The sequence below is a fragment of the Opisthocomus hoazin genome, chromosome 27, assembly GCF_030867145.1.
Source record: "Opisthocomus hoazin isolate bOpiHoa1 chromosome 27, bOpiHoa1.hap1, whole genome shotgun sequence".
Taxonomy (NCBI): Eukaryota; Metazoa; Chordata; class Aves; order Opisthocomiformes; family Opisthocomidae; genus Opisthocomus; species Opisthocomus hoazin.
Genome location: NC_134440.1, coordinates 518,155 through 538,935, shown reverse-complemented (window position 1 = coordinate 538,935; position 20,781 = coordinate 518,155). Strand labels below are relative to the sequence as shown.

General features: G+C 70.7%; 4 protein-coding genes across 4 annotated transcripts in view; 3 read left to right on the top strand and 1 right to left on the bottom strand.

Annotated features, from left to right (window-relative positions):
* The window catches only part of CCDC124 (coiled-coil domain containing 124), a 34,894-nt gene that overhangs the window by 1,842 nt on the left and 12,271 nt on the right, over nucleotides 1–20,781 (top strand). The window lies entirely within an intron of this gene.
* B3GNT3 (UDP-GlcNAc:betaGal beta-1,3-N-acetylglucosaminyltransferase 3) lies at nucleotides 20–2,616 on the top strand. Its single transcript, XM_075443941.1, has 2 exons — nucleotides 20–342; nucleotides 1,034–2,616. The coding sequence occupies exons 1-2, from the start codon at nucleotides 316–318 to the stop codon at nucleotides 2,183–2,185; spliced, it is 1,179 nt and encodes a 392-aa protein (XP_075300056.1). The 5' UTR covers nucleotides 20–315; the 3' UTR covers nucleotides 2,186–2,616.
* JAK3 (Janus kinase 3) lies at nucleotides 3,258–12,362 on the bottom strand. Its single transcript, XM_075444366.1, is given in 25 exon segments — nucleotides 3,258–3,839; nucleotides 3,916–4,026; nucleotides 4,153–4,270; nucleotides 4,349–4,521; nucleotides 4,653–4,777; nucleotides 5,266–5,455; nucleotides 5,702–5,841; nucleotides 5,912–6,062; nucleotides 6,749–6,900; nucleotides 6,986–7,124; nucleotides 7,587–7,720; nucleotides 7,813–7,897; nucleotides 7,979–8,110; nucleotides 8,190–8,207; nucleotides 8,209–8,312; nucleotides 8,860–9,046; nucleotides 9,289–9,400; nucleotides 9,612–9,769; nucleotides 9,848–9,970; nucleotides 10,061–10,343; nucleotides 10,547–10,692; nucleotides 11,285–11,396; nucleotides 11,490–11,613; nucleotides 11,703–11,915; nucleotides 12,288–12,362. Coding segments are annotated over 24 exon segments (3,339 nt in total). The 5' UTR covers nucleotides 11,908–11,915; nucleotides 12,288–12,362; the 3' UTR covers nucleotides 3,258–3,722.
* Nucleotides 12,599–20,725, top strand: LOC142364447 (sodium/iodide cotransporter-like). Its single transcript, XM_075443930.1, is given in 25 exon segments — nucleotides 12,599–12,650; nucleotides 13,603–13,770; nucleotides 13,921–14,237; nucleotides 14,240–14,299; nucleotides 14,301–14,345; nucleotides 14,347–14,427; nucleotides 14,510–14,548; nucleotides 14,550–14,576; nucleotides 14,852–14,903; nucleotides 15,032–15,099; nucleotides 15,186–15,278; nucleotides 15,281–15,342; nucleotides 15,463–15,557; nucleotides 15,560–15,602; nucleotides 16,759–16,807; nucleotides 16,809–16,888; nucleotides 17,022–17,111; nucleotides 17,447–17,559; nucleotides 17,982–18,052; nucleotides 18,320–18,406; nucleotides 18,513–18,637; nucleotides 18,639–18,718; nucleotides 19,235–19,340; nucleotides 19,436–19,536; nucleotides 20,274–20,725. Coding segments are annotated over 25 exon segments (2,556 nt in total).

The window sequence follows — 20,781 nt, the reverse complement described above, 5'->3', positions numbered from 1 at the left end:
ATAACCCCTCCGCCGGCTCCCGCCTGCCTCCTGCCGCGACGCCCATCCCCGGGGCCTCCGGGCTCCTCCTTGGAAACGGGGCTCGGCCGGGTGCCGCGGCTCCCGGGGGGCTGCGGGGCTGCGGGAAGCCGAGGCGGGGAGCCCGTCGCTTGTGCCCAGGGGTGCTGCGGGAGGCCGACGGGCAGAGGGGTGGGCGGACGGACGGAAGGGCGGACGGGCGGACAGACGGGCGTCCTGGCAAGGGGAGGATCCCGCAGGACAGACCTGTGCCTCCAGAGCCGCCGCCGCTGGCGTGGGGAGCGGTGCTGAGCGAGGATGGCCCGGAGCTGGCTCTACAAGAAGGTACTGGGGAGGGTCTGGGGTCTCGCCGGGGGTCTCGCGGCTCTTTGCAGCGCGGCGGGGTCCGAGCTGGCGCTCCCGGGCACCGGGATGGGGCCACCACCTTGGGCAAGGGCTGACCGCATCCATCCCCGGGCGGGCGGGCGCTGTGCGGTGCCAGTGGGCGAGCAGCAGCCGGGCTCGTGCCGGGGTCCCCATGTGCCGTCCCGGCGCTTCGTCTTCCACGGCGAGGGCTGCTCGCGGCAGAGCCGGGTGGGCTCCTTGCCCCCGCCACCTCCTCGCTGCGCCCCAAGCCGGCAGTCATTCCCTGGGTGTCCCCCCCCATCCCGGTGGGTGCCGGGGGGCTGCGCACCCTCGCTGTCCGTCCCCGGGTTAGGGCTGCACCCTGTGTTTGCTCTCCCGAAGGACGCAGCCGTCCCGTCCCGGAACTGGTGGCTCGTTGCTGCCGTTGGGGCTGGCACGGGCTCCGGCACAGCCGGAGGAGTCGGACTCTGCCCCGCAGCCACGGGTGCCCTGCCCAGCCCGCGCCCTCCCCGCGCCCCGGCAAACAGCTCGCTGGCACCGAGCGACCATCCGGCACGGGGACACCTTCCGCGGTCCCCTCCGCGGGGAAGGACGCTGTGTCCCGGCCCGGGGTGGGTGCCCGGGGCTGCGGGGACGGCCGGTGCCAAACCTCGCTCCCCATCTCTTGCAGGGCACGTCCCTGCGGCGCTGCAGGCTGCGGCGGTGGGGGCTGGTGGCCCTGGGGGTCCTGGGGGTCCTGGGGCTCCGCTACCTGCTCTACGACGCTGACCAGCCGCAGCCCAGCGTCGCCCGCCAGCGCAGTGTCCCCGCCAGCCCCCGGGCAGCCCCCAGCCTCCCCCCGCCCCGGGCTCTGCCCAGCCCTGCCCCATGCGTGGCCAACGCGTCGGTGGCCAACGTCACCGGCTTTGCCGAGCTGCCCGGCCACGTGCAGGACTTCATGCGGTACCAGCACTGCCGCTCCTTCCCCGAGCTGCTCAGCGTCCCCGGCAAGTGCGGGGGGCCCGAGGGGTCCCTCAGCGTCTTCCTCCTCTTGGCCATCAAGTCATCGCCGGGGAACTACGAGCGGCGGGAGGTGATCCGCAAGACCTGGGGGAAGGAGACGACCTTCGAAGGAGCCCTCATCCGCCGAGTCTTCCTCGTGGGGGTGTCCCCCAGCACCCAGAACGCCCAGAAGCTCAACTGGCTGCTGCGGCTGGAGCAGCGGGAGCACGGGGACGTGCTGCAGTGGGACTTCAGGGACACCTTCTTCAACCTGACGCTGAAGCAGTTGCTCTTCCACGCCTGGCTGGAGGAGCGCTGCCCCGGCGTCCGCTTCGTCTTCAACGGCGACGACGACGTCTTTGTCAACACGGAAAACGTCATCCGCTTCGCCGTGGCCACCGAGGGCACCCAGGAGCGGCACCTCATGGTGGGGCACGTCATCGCCAACAGCAGCCCCATCCGCCTCCAGCACAGCAAGTACTTCGTGCCCACGCAGCTCCTCGCCCATGAGTTGTACCCGCCCTACTGCGGCGGCGGCGGGATGCTCATGTCCGGCTTCACGGCCCGCGTCATCGCCCGGGCGTCGCGGGACATCACGCTCTTCCCCATCGACGACGTCTACCTGGGCATGTGCTTGGAGAAGGCAGGGCTGCTGCCCGCCGCCCACGCCGGCATACGGACGCAGGGCCTGGGGGTGCTGGCCAGCACCCACCCCTTCGACCCCTGCTACTACCGGGAGATGCTGCTGGTGCACCGCTTCCAGCCCTACGAGATGGTGGTGATGTGGCAGGCCATCCACGAGCCCCGGCTGCTCTGCGGCAAGAGGGGGAGCAGCTTCTAGGGCGGCCAAGGAGGACCGAGAGCCCCGGGGGGGAGACGCCAGCGCGACCACAGGGCTGCTCGGGCTGGGGGCTCCTTCTCTGGAGATATTCCAGGCCCGCCTGGACAAGGTCCTCTACAGCCTACTGTAGGTGACCCTGCTTGGACAGGGGGTTGGACTGGGTGACCCACAGAGGTCCCTGCCAACCCCAACCATGCTGGGATCCTGTGATCCCCGGGAGCTGCCACTGCCCCGCTGTGCAGGAGGGTCCCTGGGGTCCCCATCTCCACCGTGGTCCCGTCGGGAGGGCACAGCGGCGTGAGGCCGAGCCCCTGCTCCCACGCTGGGGACTGCCAAGTGCCGCCACGCACCCATCCTGGCCTCTTCCTGCCTGGTTTTACGCCAAATCTGCCCTCCCATGCCCAGAGGGGCCCCGAGGCAGCGGAGGGAGAATAAACGAACCGGTGCTGTTAATGAGGACGTAGGGTCAGAGCCTTCCTGGGGGACGGGGTGCAGGGAGGAGGGGGCTGGCTTGGGGGGGGGAGCAGGGGCCCCCCTGACCCATGGGGGTGGGTGATTCCCCCCAGCGAGGGCCCTGCCCTGGGGGTCCCTCTGCAGAGCCCCCCAGGTCCCCGTGCTGTCCCCAGCCCCGTGGGTGAGCTGCGAGGGTGGGGAGGACCCTCGGTGGAGGCAGCCCCGGCCCTGGCAGCACGAATGGTCCTGGGAACGGACCGTGCCGTGGGGCGCAGGGCTGTGGGAGGGGGATGTGGGGGGCCGTGCCGTGCCACGGGTGCCATGCGGTGCTGGGTGCTGGCAGAGCCAGCGCAGCGGCTGCACGGGCACGGGGGTCCATCCGCACCCTCGCGACATCATGCTGGGACACCCACTGGAGCCACCCCCCCGGGAAAGCCTGCGGTGAGTGCCGAGCCCGGGACCCCCACACCAGGGTGTCCCGTGGGTACCCTCGCTCCTCCCTGCTCCCCCCCAGGACCCCCACAGAGCCCAGACCCCTGCGGCCCCTCTCACCTCACCCCAGCTGGCACATTCACCGGCCTTTACTAGAAACCCACGCTGCGTCGGGGGGGCTGGGGTTGGATATCGGGAAATATTTCTTTACTGAGAGAGCGGTCAGGCGTGGGACCAGGCTGCCGGGGCGGTGGGGGAGTCCCCAGCCCTCGGGGGGTTCAAAAACCGTGTGGACGCGGCACTTGGGGACACGGTGGTGGCGGTTGGACTTGGTGGTCTTCAAGGTCTTTTCCAACCTTAATGATGCTCTGATTCTCTGTCCCGCTGTGGCGGGGGCAGCAGCAGGCAGAAGGGGGGTAAAAATGAAGCGGCATCGGCTCGGGGGTCTGCCTGCCGCGGGGGAGGGGGAAGCAGAGCAGCATTGCATGGGGGGGGGCGGTGGGGGCCATGTCCCCCCACACTGCCGCCCCTCCATCGGCTCTGCAGCCGCTAAAGCTCGCTGAAGCGTCACCATGGCCGTGTGTCCGTCTGTCACCGCCTGGTGCTGGGGAGGGAGGTGGGCGACCGGGGTCCCGGCTGGGGGGGGGGTGGGCTACCCCCGGGCTTTGCTCCGGCCGTCCCGCAGCGCCTCGATCTGGGGGGCCAGCTCCCCGAAGGTGGGTCTGGTGCCGGGGGCGAAGGCCCAGCAGCTCAGCATCAGCGTGTAGACCTGGGGACAAGGGACGGGGCCATCAGGGGAGCAGGGTGGCCCCCGGGACCCCCGCCAGCCCGGGCAGGGGTCTCACCTCAGTGGGGCAGCCGGCCGGCACCGGGAGCCGCCGGTTGTCCTTCAGGAGCTCCAGCAAGTGGCAGACGATCTGCGTCGCCTTCTCGGTGCCCATCATGCGGAGGAACTCCTGCGGGCACGGGGACGGCCGTCAGCACGGGGCCACCGCAGCGGATGGGGGGGGCTCGTACCCAGGGTGACGGGTCCGGGCTGGGGGCAGCGGGACCCCAGCCCTGGGACGTGGGGAGGGTCTCACCTCGGAGGGGCTCTTGCTTTTGTTGCTGTAGGTGAAGAGCTCGTAGAGGAGGACCCCGAAGCTCCAGATGTCGGATGCCCGGGAGAAGATGTTGTCTGCCAGGGACTCAGGCGCGTACCTGCTGGCGGGAGGGTGCTGAGCACCGGATCTGGGGGTGCCAGCAGCCCCTTGCCCCCCACCCCGGTGCCACCCTCACCAGAAGACAGGGCTCTGGCCGGGTTCCCGCACCACGTAGTAGTCCTTGTCCTGCGGCAGCAGCTTGGCCAGCCCGAAATCCCCGATCTTGACGTGGGTCTCGCTCTCCACCAGGATGTTCCTGCTGGCCAGGTCCCGGTGGACGCAGCGCTGTGCCCCCAGGTACTCCATGCCCTGCGCGGGATGCAGCCGCTCGCTGGGGTCCCCCCGGCTGGACCGCGACCACCCCTGGCACCGCTCTGTCCCCGACTGTCCCCACCCTGGGGGAGCGGGACCCCCTTTGCCACTGTCCCCCGCGGTCCCACCTTGCAGATCTGCCAGGCGTAGAGGAGCAGGGTCCGGTGGTCCAGGCGCGGCTGGTTCTTCTGCAGGAAGTCGCGCAGGCAGCCGTTGGGCAGGAACTCCATCACCAGCCGCAGCCGGCGCCGGCCTGCACGCACGCCCGTCACGCGCCGGCCGGGGTGCGGGCAGAGCTCCCTGCCTGCTCCCTGCCTGCTCCCTGCCCGCTCATCCATCACACACCAGCCGGGATGCGGACAGAGCTCCCTGCCTGCTCCCTGCCCACTCCCTGCCCGCTCCCTGCCCGTTCCCTGCCCGCTCCCTGCCCGCTCCCTGCCCGCTCCCTGCCCACTCATCCATCACACACCAGCCGGGATGCGGGCAGAGCTCCCTGCCTGCTCTCTACCCGCTCCCTGCCCACTCCCTGCCCTCTCCCTGCCCACTCATCCATCGCATGCCAGCTGGGATGTGGGTAGAGCTCCCTGCTTGCTCTCTACCCATTCCCTGCCCGTTCCCTGCCCACTCCTCCATCACGCGCTGGCCAGGATGTGGGCAGAGCTCCCTGCCCGCTCCCTGCCCGCTCCTCCATCGCACACCGGCCGGGCTGCGGGCAGGGCTCCCTGCCCGCGCCGTGCTCACCCCGGCTGTAGCACACGCCCCGGTACTGGACGATGAAGTCGTGCTGCAGCGAGTGCAGGATCTGGATCTCCCGCTGGAAATCCTGCAGCTCCTTGGCCGAGTCCTGCTGCAGCTTCTTCACCGCCACCAGCTCGCCCGTGCTGTCGCCCAGCGGGTCGTAGCGGCACAGCTCCACGCTCCCGAAGTTGCCCTGACCAGGGAGAGCCAGGTGGGATTGCGGGATACGAGGGGTGTCTTGGGGGATCTCAGAGACCCCCACCATGTCCCCAGCACCTTGTCCCCCACCCCCTGAGACCCCACGCAGAGGTGGGGACGTGGGCACAAACAAAGCGTTTCTCAGGTTTGGAGGGCAAAGCATCCTCCTAGGAGCCGGGGTGTTTTGTGCCCCAAATGCAGTAAAGGGGGAGGGGGGATGTAGGAAACTCCCCCCCCTCACCTTGCCCAGCAGCGAGATGTACTTGAGGTGCCGCTCCTCGAAGTTCCTGGGGTCCTGGCACATGGCGAGGGGCTCGTACCCCCAGAAGCTGTCCCGGAGGGTCACGTCGGTGGGTGACAGGTCCAAGAGCAGCTCGTAATCTGGGGAAGGCAGGCGGTGAGGGCGGGGTGGGGGGTCCGGAGCCCGTCCCCGCTCTGTCCCGGAGCCCACCAGAGGTGATGAGGCTGTTGAGGTCGCGGATGAGGGCGCGGAAGCAGGGCCGCTGGCGGGGTTGGTAGTCCATGCACTGGGCGATGAGCGTCGCCAGCTCGGTCCACTTGGGCGCGGGGAGCTGGAGGCTGCGCTGGTAGAAATCCAGCTTCTGCGGGAGCAGGAGAGGGGCTGGGGCTTACAGGGGGGTGCCCGGCCCCGTCTCCCCACGCCCCCCTGCACCTCGCAGGGCTACGCGAGCCCCTCGCCCTGAGCATCACCCAAAGGCAGTAAGATTTTAGGCTGGGGGGGGTTTGCTGCCTGTCCCTGCGGTGCTGGACCCCGCAGCTGGCTCCAGAGCCTGCGAGACCCCGGCTCCGGGCTCATGGGTGCCTATCTACTCCCAGCAATGCCCCTTTGCCAGGGTGACGCGGGTCACCAGAGCCTCTGGCCAGCAGAGCGATCCCACGGCGGGAAGGGCCGGGCAGCACGTGGCCTTCGGCGGGCAGTGGGCGAGCGAGCAGCACCCAGGGGCAGAGGGAGAGGCAGGAGGGTCGGGATGGGGCAGTGGGATGGGGCAGGAGGGTCGGGATGAAGTGGGATGGGGCAGAAGGGATGGGGCAGGAGGGTTGGGATGTAGTGGGATGGGGCAGAAGGGATGGGGCAGGAGGGTTGGGATGTAGTGGGATGGGGCAGGAGGGATGGGGCAGGAGGGTTGGGATGAAGTGGGATGGGGCAGGAGGGATGGGGCAGGAGGGTTGGGATGTAGTGGGATGGGGCAGGAGGGATGAGGCAGGAGGGACGGGACACAGCGGGCTGGACAGCAGGGTCAGGCACGGCAGGACGCAGCAGCCTCACCTCCTGGGACTCCAGCAGGCTGACGGGCATGTTGCCACCGCTGAAGATCTCCCAGAGGGTCGCCCCGAAGCCCCACTTGTCGGCCGGCAGCGCCAGGCTCTTGGGGTCACTGAGACATTCGGGGGCCACCCAGGGGATGCGCTCCACCAGCACTGGGGAGGCGGGATGGCCCCACTCAGTACCCACCGGGGGGGACCCTGCCACCCCCCAACACCCCGGGCCTGCCCAGGCACTCACTTTCCTGGGCCAGGACAGTGACGCTGACTCCGGGGTCGTTGAGCTTGATGAAGGGGGGGCTGCTGCTGGCCACGTCCCCCTCCCGCGTCAGCAGCACCTTCTTAGCAGAGATGTTGCCGTGGGTGATTTTCTTGTCCTCCTGGGGTGGGGAGAGGGACCAGGACCGTCAGCACAGCCCCAGCCCGTGGGGCAGCCGCACACACGGGGCTGAGCCGGTGCCAGCCGGGATAAACCAACAGGGATGCACAGGAGCCATGGGGATGCGGATGCTTGGGAGTTGTGGGACATGGACACAGGGGGGCTGGGGGACATGGATGCAGGGGGGCTGGGGGACAGGGATGCATGGGAGCTGGGGGACATGGATGCGTGGGGGCTATAGGACATGGATGCAGGGGGGCTGGGGGACAGGGATGCAGAGGTGCTGAAGGATGCAGATGCAGAGGAGCCGCAGGACGGGGATGCGTCGGAGCTGCAGGACACGGATGCATGGGAGCCACGGGATGCGGACATGGGAGAGCTGTGGGATGCTGGCACGCAGGAGCTGCCAGACACGTGGACCGCGGGACGCTGGCGCTCGGTGCCGTGCCGGCGGCCGGCTCACCAGGTAGTTGAGGGCGTACGCCAGCTGCTTGGCCACCTGCAGCTTCCAGCTCGTGGTCACCGTGCCCTTGCCTTGGTTCTTCTTCAGGTAGAGGTCCAGGGGCCCGTACCGGACGTACTCCTGCACCATGACGCCTGCGGGGACACGGCGCGGGCAGGTCCGGCGCACACCCTCCCGGCAGCGCGGCCGCAGCGTCGGGCGCCCAGCGAGGGGGACGGGCACTCACTGTCCTTCCCGAGGCTGACGCCGTGCAGCAGGACCAGGTGCTTGTGGGAGAGCTGGCTCATGATGCTGGCTGCCTCCAGGAAGGACTGCGGGTGGGCAGCGGCTGGCTCAGGGTGGGCTGTGGGGACCCCCCCCGGCGCCGGGTTGGGGGGCCGCTGCCGCCTCACCTCGGAGCAGTTGCGGTGGCTGCCATCCATGACCTTGAGGACCACCTCGGTCTGGTAGCACCCGTCCTCCTCCTGGTCCCGCTTGATGCCCTTGTAGATCTGGGTGAAGGAGCCCTGGCCCAGGCTCTCGCCCTGCCGCGAGACGGGGATGCTGCTCGGGGGGGTTCCTGCCCCCCCGGCCCGTCCCGCTGGCGCCCCGGACCCCCCGTACCCGCGTGAGGCTCTGGGGGGTCGATCTTGTGGAACATCATCTGGTTGAGGCTGCGGCGGGGGGCAGCGGGGGAGCCGGGGGGCTGCGGGCAGCCGCTCCGCACGATCAGCAGATTGGACTTCTCTGGGGGGGGGGGGGGGGGGGGCCGTGAGGGGCGGCCGGGCGCGGGCTGGGCCCGCGCTGTGACCTCACATGGCCCCCCCGCAATGTCACAGCCTGCGCTGCGGTGTCACGCAGCTCGTTTTCTGACACCGTATAGCCGGCTCTGCGATGTCACGCAGCCCACCCTGTGACGTCACGCAGCCGGCTCTGTGACGATGCAGGCTCTGTGACACCGTACAACCCACTCTGTGACGTCACACAGCTCATTTTGTGATGTCACACAGCCTGCTCTATGACGTCACACAGCCAGCTCTGTGATGTCATGCAGCCCGCTCTGTGACGACATAGCCTGCTCTGTGACCTCATACAGCCCGCTCTGTGATGTCACACAGCAAGCTCTACGATGTCACGCAGCGCACTCGGTGATGACATAGCCTGCTCTGTGACCTCAAGCCCGCCCTATGGTGCCACGCAGCCCGCTCTGTGATGCCACACGGCCACGAGTGTGCGCAGCCCTGCCCCGTGTGTGTGTGTGTCCCCTCCCCCCCCCCCGGTGCGGTGACGTCACCTCTGGGCAGGGGCGGGCAGCAGGCAGCCAGGCGCATGCGGGCACCCTCGGCCTGCAGCCCACAGCGCCCGTAGGTGCCCAGCAGCTCCCGCAGGCTGCAGAATCGCCGGGCCACCCCCGAGAGCCGGAAGGTCCCGTCCTCCTCCCTGCGGATCAGGCAGCGCTTGTAGTCCTGGCCGGAGCGGGTCTGTGGGCCGAGAGCTGGGCTCAGCGGCGCAGGGACCCCCGGGACCCCCCCGAGCCCCTCCTGCCCGGCGGGTGCCCGCGGCAGCCCCAGAGCCATGCCGGTCCCAAAGGGCCATTGCCGGTGGCACCATCCCAGCCAGCACCGCGTCCCAGCCCTGCGCTTCCCTCCCGGCTCCCGGTGCCACCCGCAGCACCCGGCACAGGAGCCCGCACCCCGCCGCGTGGTGCGGGCACCGGGCTCACCTGGGCGCAGACGGTCAGCACGTAGCTGTCGAAGTCCTGGGGGCTGCGGCGCAGCAGGTACAGCCCCGGGCGGCCCCCCGCCGCCTTCAGCTTGTTCACTGCAAACTCGGCGCTGCGGACAGCGGGGCTGGGTGGGCCACGGGAGACCCCCGGGACCCCCGTAGCTCACCCCACCGCCATGGCGTCCCCCACCCAGCGGGGTGGCCCGAGCCTGGCAAGCGGGACGGCGAACGGCGCTCGCCGCTCTGGCAGCTCCCACCCAAGCGGGTTCTCCCGCCATGGCCCACGGGCTGGGGGTGGCGAGGGGGAGTCCCGGCACCCACCTGATGGGCCCGTGGCACTGGTTCTCCAGATCCTCCAGGAGTCGGGGGGGGGCCACCTCCTTGCAGAAGTAATGGTGGGCGTCTGCCGTCAGCCGGTAGTAGCCGTCGACCAGAGCCACGAAGGAGCGGGCTTCCCGCAGCGTGGGGAACTCCACCTCCTGCGCCAGGCGAGGGGGGTCAGCCCCACACCGAGCCCCCCACCCTGCCAGGGGTCCCCCCGCGCCCCCCCGGCTCACCAGCACCCGTGTGTCCGTCTTGGTGAGGGTGACGACGCGGTTCTCCACGGGGCCGCCGTCCCGGCTCGCCTGCTTGATGCTGACGTCGGCGATGTCGGGGAAGTCGCAGAAGTGCTGGCGGCTCTGCGGCGGGGACACGAACCGAGGGGGGCTGCCCTCCGCGACCCCACCTTACCCCACTGCGAGACCCCCGGCGCAGCCACGTGCCCTCACCTCGGAGCCGCCGCAGCTCCAGGAGACGCCGCTTTCTCCGGCCACGTGGATGGCGATGCCCGCGGCCGAGCCCGGCGAGCGCACGCCGAAGCTCTCCTCCGCCCAGCGCCGCTGCAGCCGCTCCAGGTCCAGCAGGTACTTGAGCTTCAGGCAGCGCCCGTCCGGCTGGCAGCCCCCCAGCTTCCGCAGGGATTTGCCGAAGCGCCGGCGGATGCGCTTGCGGGTGAGGAAGCTGTGCTGCTGGATCTGGCACCGCAGCGGCGCGGGGATGCAGGACTTGTAGCTGCCGGGGACGGGGAGGGGAGGCGGCGGTGGGTGCTGGGCTGTCCCCATGGGTGCTGGGCTGTCCCCAGGGATGACGGGCTCTCCCAGGGGTGCCGGGCTGTCCCCATGGGTGCTGGGCTGTCCCCATAGGTGCCAGGCTGTCCCAAGGGGTGCCAGGCTCTCCCCAGGGGTGCCGGGCTGTCCCCACGGCCCCCCACTCACCTGACGTGGCTGCAGACCTCGTCGGGGCTCTGCCGCTTCTCCTTGGCGATGCGCAGCATGTCCAGCACGGCCAGGCTCAGGCACTCCTCCTGCACGGGCAGGCTCAGCGCCACGGCCACGCGTCCCTCGATGAAGTCGCTGCGGGACTGGGGAGGGTGCGGGGGACTGGGTGGGGGGGTCCCCGTGCCAGCCCCCCACTCTGGGTCCATCTGGCCAGGGGTGCTGCAGCCAGGAGACCCGCTGCACCCCAAGACCCCCCAGTCTGTGCATGAGGCCGTGGCAGATATCATCCCCTCCCCAACAGGAGCTTCCAGGGTGGCCCCTGCTGACCCCCCCCATCACACTGGGATGGCTGTGGCGTGGGGGGGCTCTGGCCCCAGCCCCGTGCCCCCATGAACCACATCCAGCCCCAGGCTCTGGGTTTCTGCTGCTGCCCGAGGCCAGCAGAACCAGCTCCGTCCCTGGGGACACAGTGACCCCCATCTCGGCAGCCTGGGGGGCCCCGTGCCCGGCGTGGGACGCCCACAAGCAGCTCCAGCTGAGCCACGTCCCGCAGGCGTCATTGCCAGGGACCGGTGGGTGCTGGAGGAGGAGGAGGAAGAGGGCGGCAGAGCCCAGAGCGATGAAGGGCACGGCTGCACCGAGGTTGATGTGTACCACACACCTGAGAAGCCACACGGGGACCCCCTCTGGGGCCCCAGGCGTCGGGGACAGGGCCACCAGCCTGGCAGGGCTCACCTGGGCAAAAAGGTAATCGATGACGGGGTAGTCCAGGACGGGGCTGGCCTGGTCGTTCCGCAGCTGGAAGCGGTGGGACTGTCCCAGCCCGCACCAGTTGGGAAAGAAGAACCTGACGGGGAGAGCAGAGGGGGCTCAGCGCCGCGTCCCCCCCCCCGTGCACAGCCCCCACCAGCCGTCGGAGCGTCCCCGTGTCCCGGCGTACCTGATCCTGTACACCACGACCTGGCTGCGCGAGTCGTCGACGGCGAAGACGTGGTTGGGGGGGAACCAGCAGCTGAGGTCCTCGGTGGCCAGGGCGAAGAGCGGGTGGCAGACGGGCAGCACGCCTGGGGACGGAGCGGTGCCGTGACCCCCCCCGCCACGGCCGGGCACGGCCGCCGCCGCCAGCCCCCCGGCACCGCGCGGCGATGCTCACCGCAGGCTCGGGCAGCGCGGACGCACAGCTCCTCGGCCGTGTACTCGCCGAAGGTGAAGGTGAGGACGCCGGCGGCGGTGCCGGGGGGGCTGCGCGGGGTGGGCGCCCGGTGGTACAGGTACACCTGGAGGGTGCCGGCCTCGGCGGAGGACAGGCTGCAGGATCGCTCCCCGATCAGCGGCGTCTCCTCGCCCAGCGGGGCCATGGCGGGCGCTGCGAGGACGGGGCGGGGGGGGTCAGCGACCCCGGTGTGGGGCAGGACCTCGCCCCACACGTGCCCTTTCCCACACCTTTCCCTTGAAATCCACCCCCCCAGGGGGGAAGCCCCACAGCCGAGCCTGCAGCATCTGCAGGGCCTTCTCTAGGAAGGACAGAGGGGAAACTGAGGCACGGAGCCATTTCTCCAGGTGCACGGACAAACCCAGCCCCCCCCACCCATTCCATGGCCGCTTCTTCTCGCCAGCTGGACCAGGGCCACGCGCCCACGCCCTGAGTCGCTCCCAGGCGTGGGCAGGGAGGATTCGGCTCCGTCCCCGTGCCCGGCTGGGCTGTGGCACCCCAAAGCCCCCCGTGCTGGCGCGGTACCTGCTGCCGTCCCGGCCCCGGGGAGCGGGTCCTGGGCAGGGCTCTGCCGCCGCGTCGGGGTTCCTGGGCTGCGTAGGCGGCTGCTCGGAGGCTGCGAGCGAAGGGGAACGTCAAAAAAATCCCCTGGGTAACTTCCTTCCTGCCCACAGCCTCCTCGGCAGGCGGCTTCCTGGCACGGGAGGGGGTCCGGGGCAGCGGGCAGAAATGGGCCACCCTGGGGGGGTGAAGGGGCAGGGACCCCTGGGCACCCCACTCGGTGCTGGGCACCCCATTGGGCATTGCCGGTGCTGTGGGTACCGCAGGGATGGGGGATGCTCTGCCAGGGCACCCCGTCCCGTCCCACCGTGCGGGGCGAGGGGCAGGGTGCTGCCCGCACCCCCCCTGCCCCTCCTGCACCCCATCCCTGCCCCAGTCCTGCCCTGGCCAGCCCAGCCGGGGGTCACCGTGCCTTGGGTGCTGCCGGGCCCCGGTGCCATGCGGCGTCGCTGGCGGATGTGGCCGGGCCCAGCAGCCGCCGCTTGCTGTTTTTCCCCTCCCTGCTGCTCGGCAAGGAGGCGAAGCCGGGGGGGGGGGGGCGAGGCGGGGTGGAGGTCCCTGCCCTGTCCCCGGGGACGGGTGTTGGGGACACGGCCACCCGGGTGGCGGCAGGGACCAGGGACCCCGCGGTGATGCCTCGGCAGGGTTGGTGCCCCGTGGTGGCCCTGTCCCCGTGTCGGGGCTCTTCCCCGGTCCCAGCCCCAGGGTCACCCCCAGGGTTCGGGGGCAGGGGGAGGGAATCCCCGCGGGCCAAACCTGTCCACGGGCGAGACAAAGCACCCGTTGTGCCGGGGAATGAGGAAGCCCGGCCAGCCCCACGCCTGGGTGCCACGTATCCCCGCGGCCGGAGCCGTCCCGCCGTCCCCGCGCTCGCCGGGGTCACGCTTGGCTGGCCGGGGTACGGGGGGTCCCGCACCGCGCATCAGCGTGCTGCGGGAGGGAAGGGGTTATGGCTGCGGCCCCCGACCGCTCCGGCCTCCCTCCCCGCCGAGGGTCCCTCCCTGACGCCCCGAGCCGGCGCCCGCCCCGTGGGCTGGAGGAGCTCGAGGCACGGCCCCTCGCCGCAGCCCGCGCCCCGCCGCCGCCTCGACGCCCGCCGAGGACATCGCAGCAGCCTCCTCCACCCCGCCGGGCTCCCCGCAGACCCCCGCGCAGCCCCCCCCGCCTGCCGCCCCGCTCTCCTCCCCGCCGCAGCTCCGCGTCCTCGCCGCTCCGCAGGCGGCCGGCGAGCCGCTTCTTGCTGGGTAAAGGTTTAGCTGCAGTTTGTTTGTTCCCTGAGCTGGAGATAAATCGGGCTCCGCAGCAGCTCTGCTGGCGCTGCCTGGGGGGGGTTTTTGCTCCCTCCCGGCTGCGTCCTTCGGGTGCCACGCAGCCGGTGCCCGGAGCGCTCCGGAGCCGCTGGACCGGGCGCTGCCGCTCTCGTCTCCCCGCGCGCTCCCGACCGGAGGTATCCCAGGCAACCCCCGCGCCCAGCTTCTGCCCCGCTTCCAGCTCGGGCTTCCCCCCCCCCGCAGCCGAACGCCCGGTGCAGGGGGACGGGACGGGACCGCGTCCGATGTCGGTCCGTAATTCCACGGAGTTTTTCCTCCCCTTCCAGTTTCGCCGCCGTTGGATGCGCCGGCGCTGCCGTGCCCTGGCCTAACCGCGCTCGCCACCTCGCCGCGTCCCCCGTCGCCCGCGGGTGCCCGGTGTGGGGGTCACCCCCCCCCCCCCCCGCAGCCGCCACGCTGGCCCCGACGACGAGCCTGGAGCTGCGGGTGCCGGAGCGGCTCACCTTACGGCCTCTGGGACTACGGCGTCTTCGGGCTGATGCTGCTGGTCTCCACCGGCATCGGGCTCTTCCACGGCCTCGCCAAAGGGGGCCAGAAAACCTCGGAGGATTTTTTCACAGGGGGACGGCGGATTGTCGGCGCTGCCCGTGGGGGCTCTCGCTCTCGGCCAGCTTCATGTCAGCCGTCCAGGTGCTGGGGGTGCCGGGCCGAGGCGTACCGCTACGGAGCCAAGTTCCTCTGGATGTGCGCGGGGGCAGCTCCTCAACACGCTGCTCACCGCCCAGCTCTTCCTCCCGGTCTTCTACCGCCTGGGGCTCACCAGCACCTACGAGGTGGGCACGGAGCGGGGGTCCCCCCCCGGGGTGCCCCAATGCCGGGGCCAGCCCCGACGCGCTCCCCTGTCCTCGTCCGCAGTACCTGGAGCGCCGGTTCAGCAGGAGCGTCCGGCTGTGCGGGGACCCTGCAGTACGTGGTGGCCACGGTGCGTGCCCGCGGCGCGCGGGGTGGGACGGGGACGGCGGGGGACGCCGCGGAGGGGCTCGGGTCTCCGGCCCCCCGAGCAGCGTCCTTGTTCCCGTCCTCGTGTTTTCCACGGCTCAAAGCAAACAGCGCCCGGCGGGAGCCCTGTTTGGAATGAAAACCCCAGTGTTTTCCCAGCGCCCGGCACGCCGCGCGTGGCCCGCGCCATCACGCTCCGTCCCCGTCGCCTGCCCGCTGCCCGCGGGGCCGGGGGCGCTGACCCCCCTCTTCCCGCAGATGCTGTACACGGGGATCGTCATCTACGCCCCGGCCCTGATCCTCAACCAAGGTGGGGGGGGGGGGGGAGGTGGGGGCTGCTCCCCGTCGCGTCCCCGTCCCTGCGCTGGGGACGTCTCGGTCCTCTCCCACCCCGGGCGTCGTGTGGGGCTCTGCTCAGCACCTTCCCGTCTGCTGCAGTGACCGGGCTGGACATCTGGGCGTCCCTGCTCTCCACCGGAGCCATCTGCACCTTCAACACCACCATAGTGAGCACAGCAGCAGGGGGGGCCTGGGGGTCCCGGGGGTCCTGGGGGTCCCCGGCACTCACGGCTTGGCTCCGGTCCGGCGCAGGGGCGGGATGAAGGCTGTCATCTGGACGGACGTCTTCCAGGTCTTCGTCATGCTCTCCGGCTTCATCGCCGTCATCATCCGGGGGGGTGCTGCTGGTGGGGGGGTCCCGCCACGGTGCTGGCCATCGCCGCCAACGGCTCCAGGATCAACTTTGGCGAGTGAGTCCCCCCCACCACCCCGCTGCGTGCCAACCGCGCTCACCCCTGCCCAGGGTGCTGGGGGTCTGGTGCCCGCCGCGGCTCACCCCCCCCGCCCCGACGCCGTGCCACTGCGCCCAGCTTCAACCCGGACCCCCGGAGCCGGTACACGGTCTGGACCTTCCTGCTGGGCGGCACGCTGGTCTGGCTCTCCATGTACGGCGTCAACCAGGCGCAGTGCAGCGCTACGTGGCCTGCCGGAGCGAGGGGGAGGCCAGGCGGTGAGTCCCGGGGAGCGGGGGGACCCCGCTGCGCACCCGACGGGAGAGAGGGGGCTGCCGGGGGGGGGGGATGGCTGCACGCCGGCCGGTCGCCCTCGGGGAGCCCAGTGCCTGCCCCCCTGTAGAGCCCCTGCACCCCTGCACGGACCTGGCACCCCTGCACAGACCCCTGCACCCCTGTACAGACCCCCTGCACCCTGCACGGACCCCTGCACCCCGCACGGACCCCTGCACCCTTGCAGAGACCTTGCACGGACCCCTGCCCCCATGCACAAACCCTGCGCAGACCCTGCATCCTTGCATGGCCCCTGCACGCTCGTGTGGACTCTGCACTCTCACACGGACCTTGCACAGACCCGGCACCCCTTGCATGCACCTTGCACCCCTGCGCAGACCCTGCAGGGATCCTGCACCCCTGCATGGCCCCTGCACAACTCTGCACCCCTGCATGGCCCCTGCACCCTTGCATGGTCTCTGCACGCTTGTATGGACCCTGCACACTTACATGGACCTTGCATGGACCCTGCACAGCCCCTGCACCCCTGCAGAAACTCTGCACCCCTGCATGGCCCCTGCACCCTTGCACAGGCTCTTGCACAGACCCAGCACCCTTGCACGCACCTTGCACCCGTGCACAGACCCTGCAGGGATCCTGCACCCTCGCATGGACCCCTGCACCCCTGCATCACCCCTGCACCAACTCTGCACCCTTGCATGGCCTCTGCATGCATGTATGGACCCTGCATGGACTCTGCACCCTTGCAGAAACTCTGCACCCCTGCATGGCCCCTGCACCCTTGCACGGACCTTGCACGAACCCCGCACTCTTGCATGGGCTCTTGCACAGACCCGGCACCCTTGCATGGCCCCTGCACAAACTCTGCACCCCTGCATGGCCTCTGCATGCACGTATGGGCCCTGCATGGACTCTGCACCCTTGCATGGACCCCTGCCTGAACCCTGCACCCTTGTGTAGACCCTGCACAGACCCTGCACCCCTGCAGAAACTCTGCACCCCTGCACGGCCCCTGCACACTTTTATGGTCCCCGCACCCTCGCACGCCCCTCGCACGGACCCCGCGCCCCTCGCACAGCCCCCTCGCCCCGCCCGCCTGGCCGCTGCTCAGCCGCGCGTGCCCCGGCCCCGTGCCCGCAGGGCGCTGCTGGTGAACCAAGTGGGGCTCTTCTGCGTTGTCTCCGGCGCGGGTGGCCTGTGGCCTGGTGATGTTTGCGCTCTACAAGGACTGCGATCCCCTCCTCGCTGGCTTCATCTCGGCCCCGACCAGGTACCGGCCCCCGGCCGGCTCTGCCCTCTCGAGCACCGAATGGAGGGCGGCGAGCTGGGTCGGACCCCTGGGTCCCCATCTCAGCCCCCGCCGCAGGGCTGGGGTCCCCCAACGCGGCCGCCTCCCCCCGCAGTACATTGCCCTACCTGGTCCTTGACATCTTCGAGGGGTTCCCGGGGGTGCCGGGGCTGTTCCTGGCCTGCGCATACAGCGGGACCCTCAGGTGAGGACGGGGCTCCCCTGGCCCAAGGGCACCCGCGGGACGGGGAGGGGGACGTGGGAGGGCAGGGTGAGCTGGGGACGGAGGGACAGGGTAGGGGACACGGGGATGGCGCAGAGATGTGGGCATGGGGTCACAGGGACAGGGTAGGGGACACGGGGATGGTGCAGAGATGCAGGGATGGGGATGGAGAGGTGGGGACATGGGGACAGGGTTGGGGACACGGGGATGGCTCCCTGCAGCGGGGGGGCTCCAGCCCCCCCCCCCCCGCCCCCCCCACCCACCCCCGCAGGCTGCCGGCGCTGGGGCTGAGCGTTGCCGCCCCGCTTGCTCCGCAGCACGGCGTCCACCAGCATCAACGCCATGGCGGCCGTCACCGTCGAGGACCTCGTCAAGCCCAGGCTGCCCACGCTGTCACCGCGGAGGCTGACCCTCATCTCCAAGGGGCTGTGTGAGTGGGGAGGGGGGCCGTGCCACGCTGTGCCGTGCCGTGCCATGCTGTGCCACGCTGTGCCACGCTCCCCCCGTCCTGTACTGCACCGGTTTGTGCCGAGCCGTGGTGCCCAGCATGGTGCCATGCAGTGCCATGCCACGCTACCTTGTCCTGGGCCATGTCATGCCGTGCTGCACTGCACCGTGCCACGCCGTGCCATGCCATGCCATGCCGTGCCGTGCCATGCCATGCCATGCCATGCCATGCCGTGCTGCACTGCACCATGCCATGCTGTGCCATGCCATGCCATTGCCGTGCTACGCCTTGCCATGCCATGCCGTGCCATGCCATGCTGCACTGCACCATGCCATGCTGTGCCACGCCATGCCGTGCCATGCCATGCCGTGCCGTGCCACTGAGCCTTTCCCTCTCCCCCGCAGCGCTCATCTACGGCACGTCGTGCATCACGGTGGCGGCGCTGGCCTCGCTGCTGGGCGGTGGTGTGCTGCAGGTGAGCCTCGCCGCGCCGGCACCGATCCGGCACGGGGCCCGAGGTCACCCCCCGCTGCCCCCCACCCCTGCCGCCGGCTCTGCCCGGCCGAGCGGGACCCGGCCACGCGCCGCTGGCTGCCAGAGAGCCCTTGAGCTGGATGGGCTGCAGCGGCCGGGGGGGTCTGGGGCAGAGCCAAGCACCCTCCTCCTCCTCCCGCTCCCCGGAGCCCCCCAGCCCCCAGCCCCCGCGCCGGGCATGGGGCAGAGCTCTCTGTCCCCCTCCCAGGGCTCCTTCACCGTCATGGGGGTGATCAGTGGCCCGCTGCTGGGCGCCTTCGTCCTGGGCATGTTCCTGCCGGCGTGCGGCCCGGCCGTGAGTGCCACGGGGGGCTGGGGGGGCTAGGGGGGGCTGGGGGGGCCGGGGTCCTGCCGCTGCCCGCGCCCCCCCAGCCCGGGCAGACCCCTCTCCTCTGCCACAGGGTGTGCTGGGGGGCCTGGCTGTCGGCTTCGCCCTCTCCCTCTGGGTGGCTGTGGGGGGGACCCTGTACCCCCCCAGCGCCGCCGCCATGGGGGTGCTGCCCGCCTCCGGAGCCCTCTGCCCGCTCTACAACCGCGTCCGCCGGCGCCGACCGCACCGTCCTGGGCCCCCCTGCCCCCACCGCCAGGAGCCCCCAGCCCCGGCCCGGTGAGGGAGCAGCTTCGGGGGGGAGGGGGGGGGAGCTGGGGGGGTCCTGGGGGCACGGGGCGCTTGCTGTGATGTCGCACCGCTTTCTCTGTTCCTTGTGACGTCATAGCACTTCCCTTCTGCATTGTGATGTCACACCACTTTCCCTGCTCCTTGTGACGTCACAGCACTTTCTTTGTTCACTGTGATGTCACAGCACTGCCCTTGTTCCTTGTGACGTCATAGCACTTTCCTTATTCATTGTGATGTCACAGCACTTTCCCTGCTCCTTGTGACGTCACAGCACTTTCACTGTCCCTTGTGACATCGCACCGCTTTCCCTGTTCACTGTGACGTCACAGCACTGCCCTTGTTCCTTGTGATGTCACAGCACTTCCCTTACGCATTGTGGTGTCACACCACTTTCCCTGTTCCTTATGATGTCACACCACTCTCCCCGTTTCCTGTGACGTCACGCCGGTTCCCCTGTTCCTGGTGATGTCACACCGCTGTCCCCCACCCCCCCTCCCCTCACAGGGCCGCCTGTCGTGGGTGACTTCTATGCCATCTCGTACCTGTACTACGGGGCACTGGGGACCCTCTCCACGGTGGCCGTGGGGGCCCTGATCAGCTCCCCTGCCAGGTGAGGCCGGGGCCCCGGGCAGGGACGGGGACCCAGGGCCGGGGTCCCCCCGTGGCCCCCCCCCATGGTCCCCCCTTTCCGGCAGGGCTGGCCAGGCGACCGCGGCTGCCCCCACGCGTGCTGTGGTGGGACATCGCGAAGCAGACGGCCTCCGTGGCCCCCGCGGGCCCCAGGACCCCTGGGGAAGAGCCCCCAGGCAAGGCTGGGAGCCCCCCAGGTGCTGGGGGCGAGGCTGGACGGGGAGGGCAGTCCCCCCCCGAGCCCCCCCCGAGTCCGCACCGCCACAGAAATGCTGCTGCAGGAGACCCACGTGTAGGGGGGAGGATGACACATTGCATGGGGGGACCTTTGGGGGAGGCCCTTAGGGGGGATCCGGGGAGGGGACACCCGTGGGGGGGGACATGCAGGAGGGGACACATGGGGGGGCCCAGCTGTGGCCGTGGGGGGACTGCGTGGCGGGGGGGTGAACATCCCTGCCCCGGGGTCCCCAATAAAGGAAGAGCCGAACCCCGCGAGCAGCTTGTCGGGGGGGGGGGGGTGGGGGGGGCAGCTGGGATGGGAGTGGGGGGCAAACCGGAGAGGGGGGCATGGGGGAACGGGTGCTGGGGGGACGAGGGGGGGTCCTGCCCTGCGCATGGGGGGTGCCTCGCCCTCATAAACCCCGCCCACTCGGTGACAAAGGGCCCTGCCTGGTTAGACCCAGCTCCACCCAGGTGACAATGGGCGATGTCCTCCTAAACCCCCGCCCAGAAAGTGATGTCCCCGCCCCGCTAAGGCCCACCCCCATATGACAATGGGCCCCGCCCTGATAAGCCCCACCCAGATAACAATGGGCCCCGCCCCTGCTGAGCCACGCCCACCGGGATAACAATGGGCTCTGCCTGGATGAATGGGGACAATAGGCCCCGCCCCCGTATGCCCCATCCCACCCAGATAACAGTGGGCCCCCGCCCTGTTCAACCCAGCGCCACACAGATGACAATGGGCCACGCCCTATTAAACCCCGCCCACCAGGCGACATGCCCCGCCCCACCCAGACAATGGGCCCCGCCCTGCTGAGCCACGCCCACCCGGGTAACAATGGGTCTGCCTTGCTGAGTCCTCCACGTGACACTGCGCCCCGCCTCGTCAAGCCCCGCCCACCCAGGTGCAACCCGCCCCGCCCGCAGCCGCCGCAGGACGGCGCCGCCATCTCGAGGGGCGCCGCCATCTTTGTCCCGGGCAGGGAGGCGGCAGTGGCGGCGGGCGCAGTGCGGGCTCTCTCCCGGCTTCCCCGTCGCGGTGCGGGCGCTGCCGCGGAGTCGGAGCCACCGTCCGGCCCGCCGCTCCCCGCTCCTCCGCCGGGCCCTGCGCCGTGGCCTGGGCGGGGCGGGCCGTGCCCTTAGCAAAGATGGCGGCGGCGGGATGCGCCCCTCGTGACGAGCTGCTCGCCCCGCCCCTC

What these genes read in the sequence shown, in the direction of transcription:
- B3GNT3 (XM_075443941.1), top strand. Translation starts at nt 316, where the DNA reads ATGGCCCGGAGCTGGCTCTACAAGAAG. An exon ending in GGAGCTGGCTCTACAAGAAG is followed by an intron (nt 343 to 1,033) that starts GTACTGGGGAGG and finishes CATCTCTTGCAG; the next exon opens with GGCACGTCCCTGCGGCGCTG.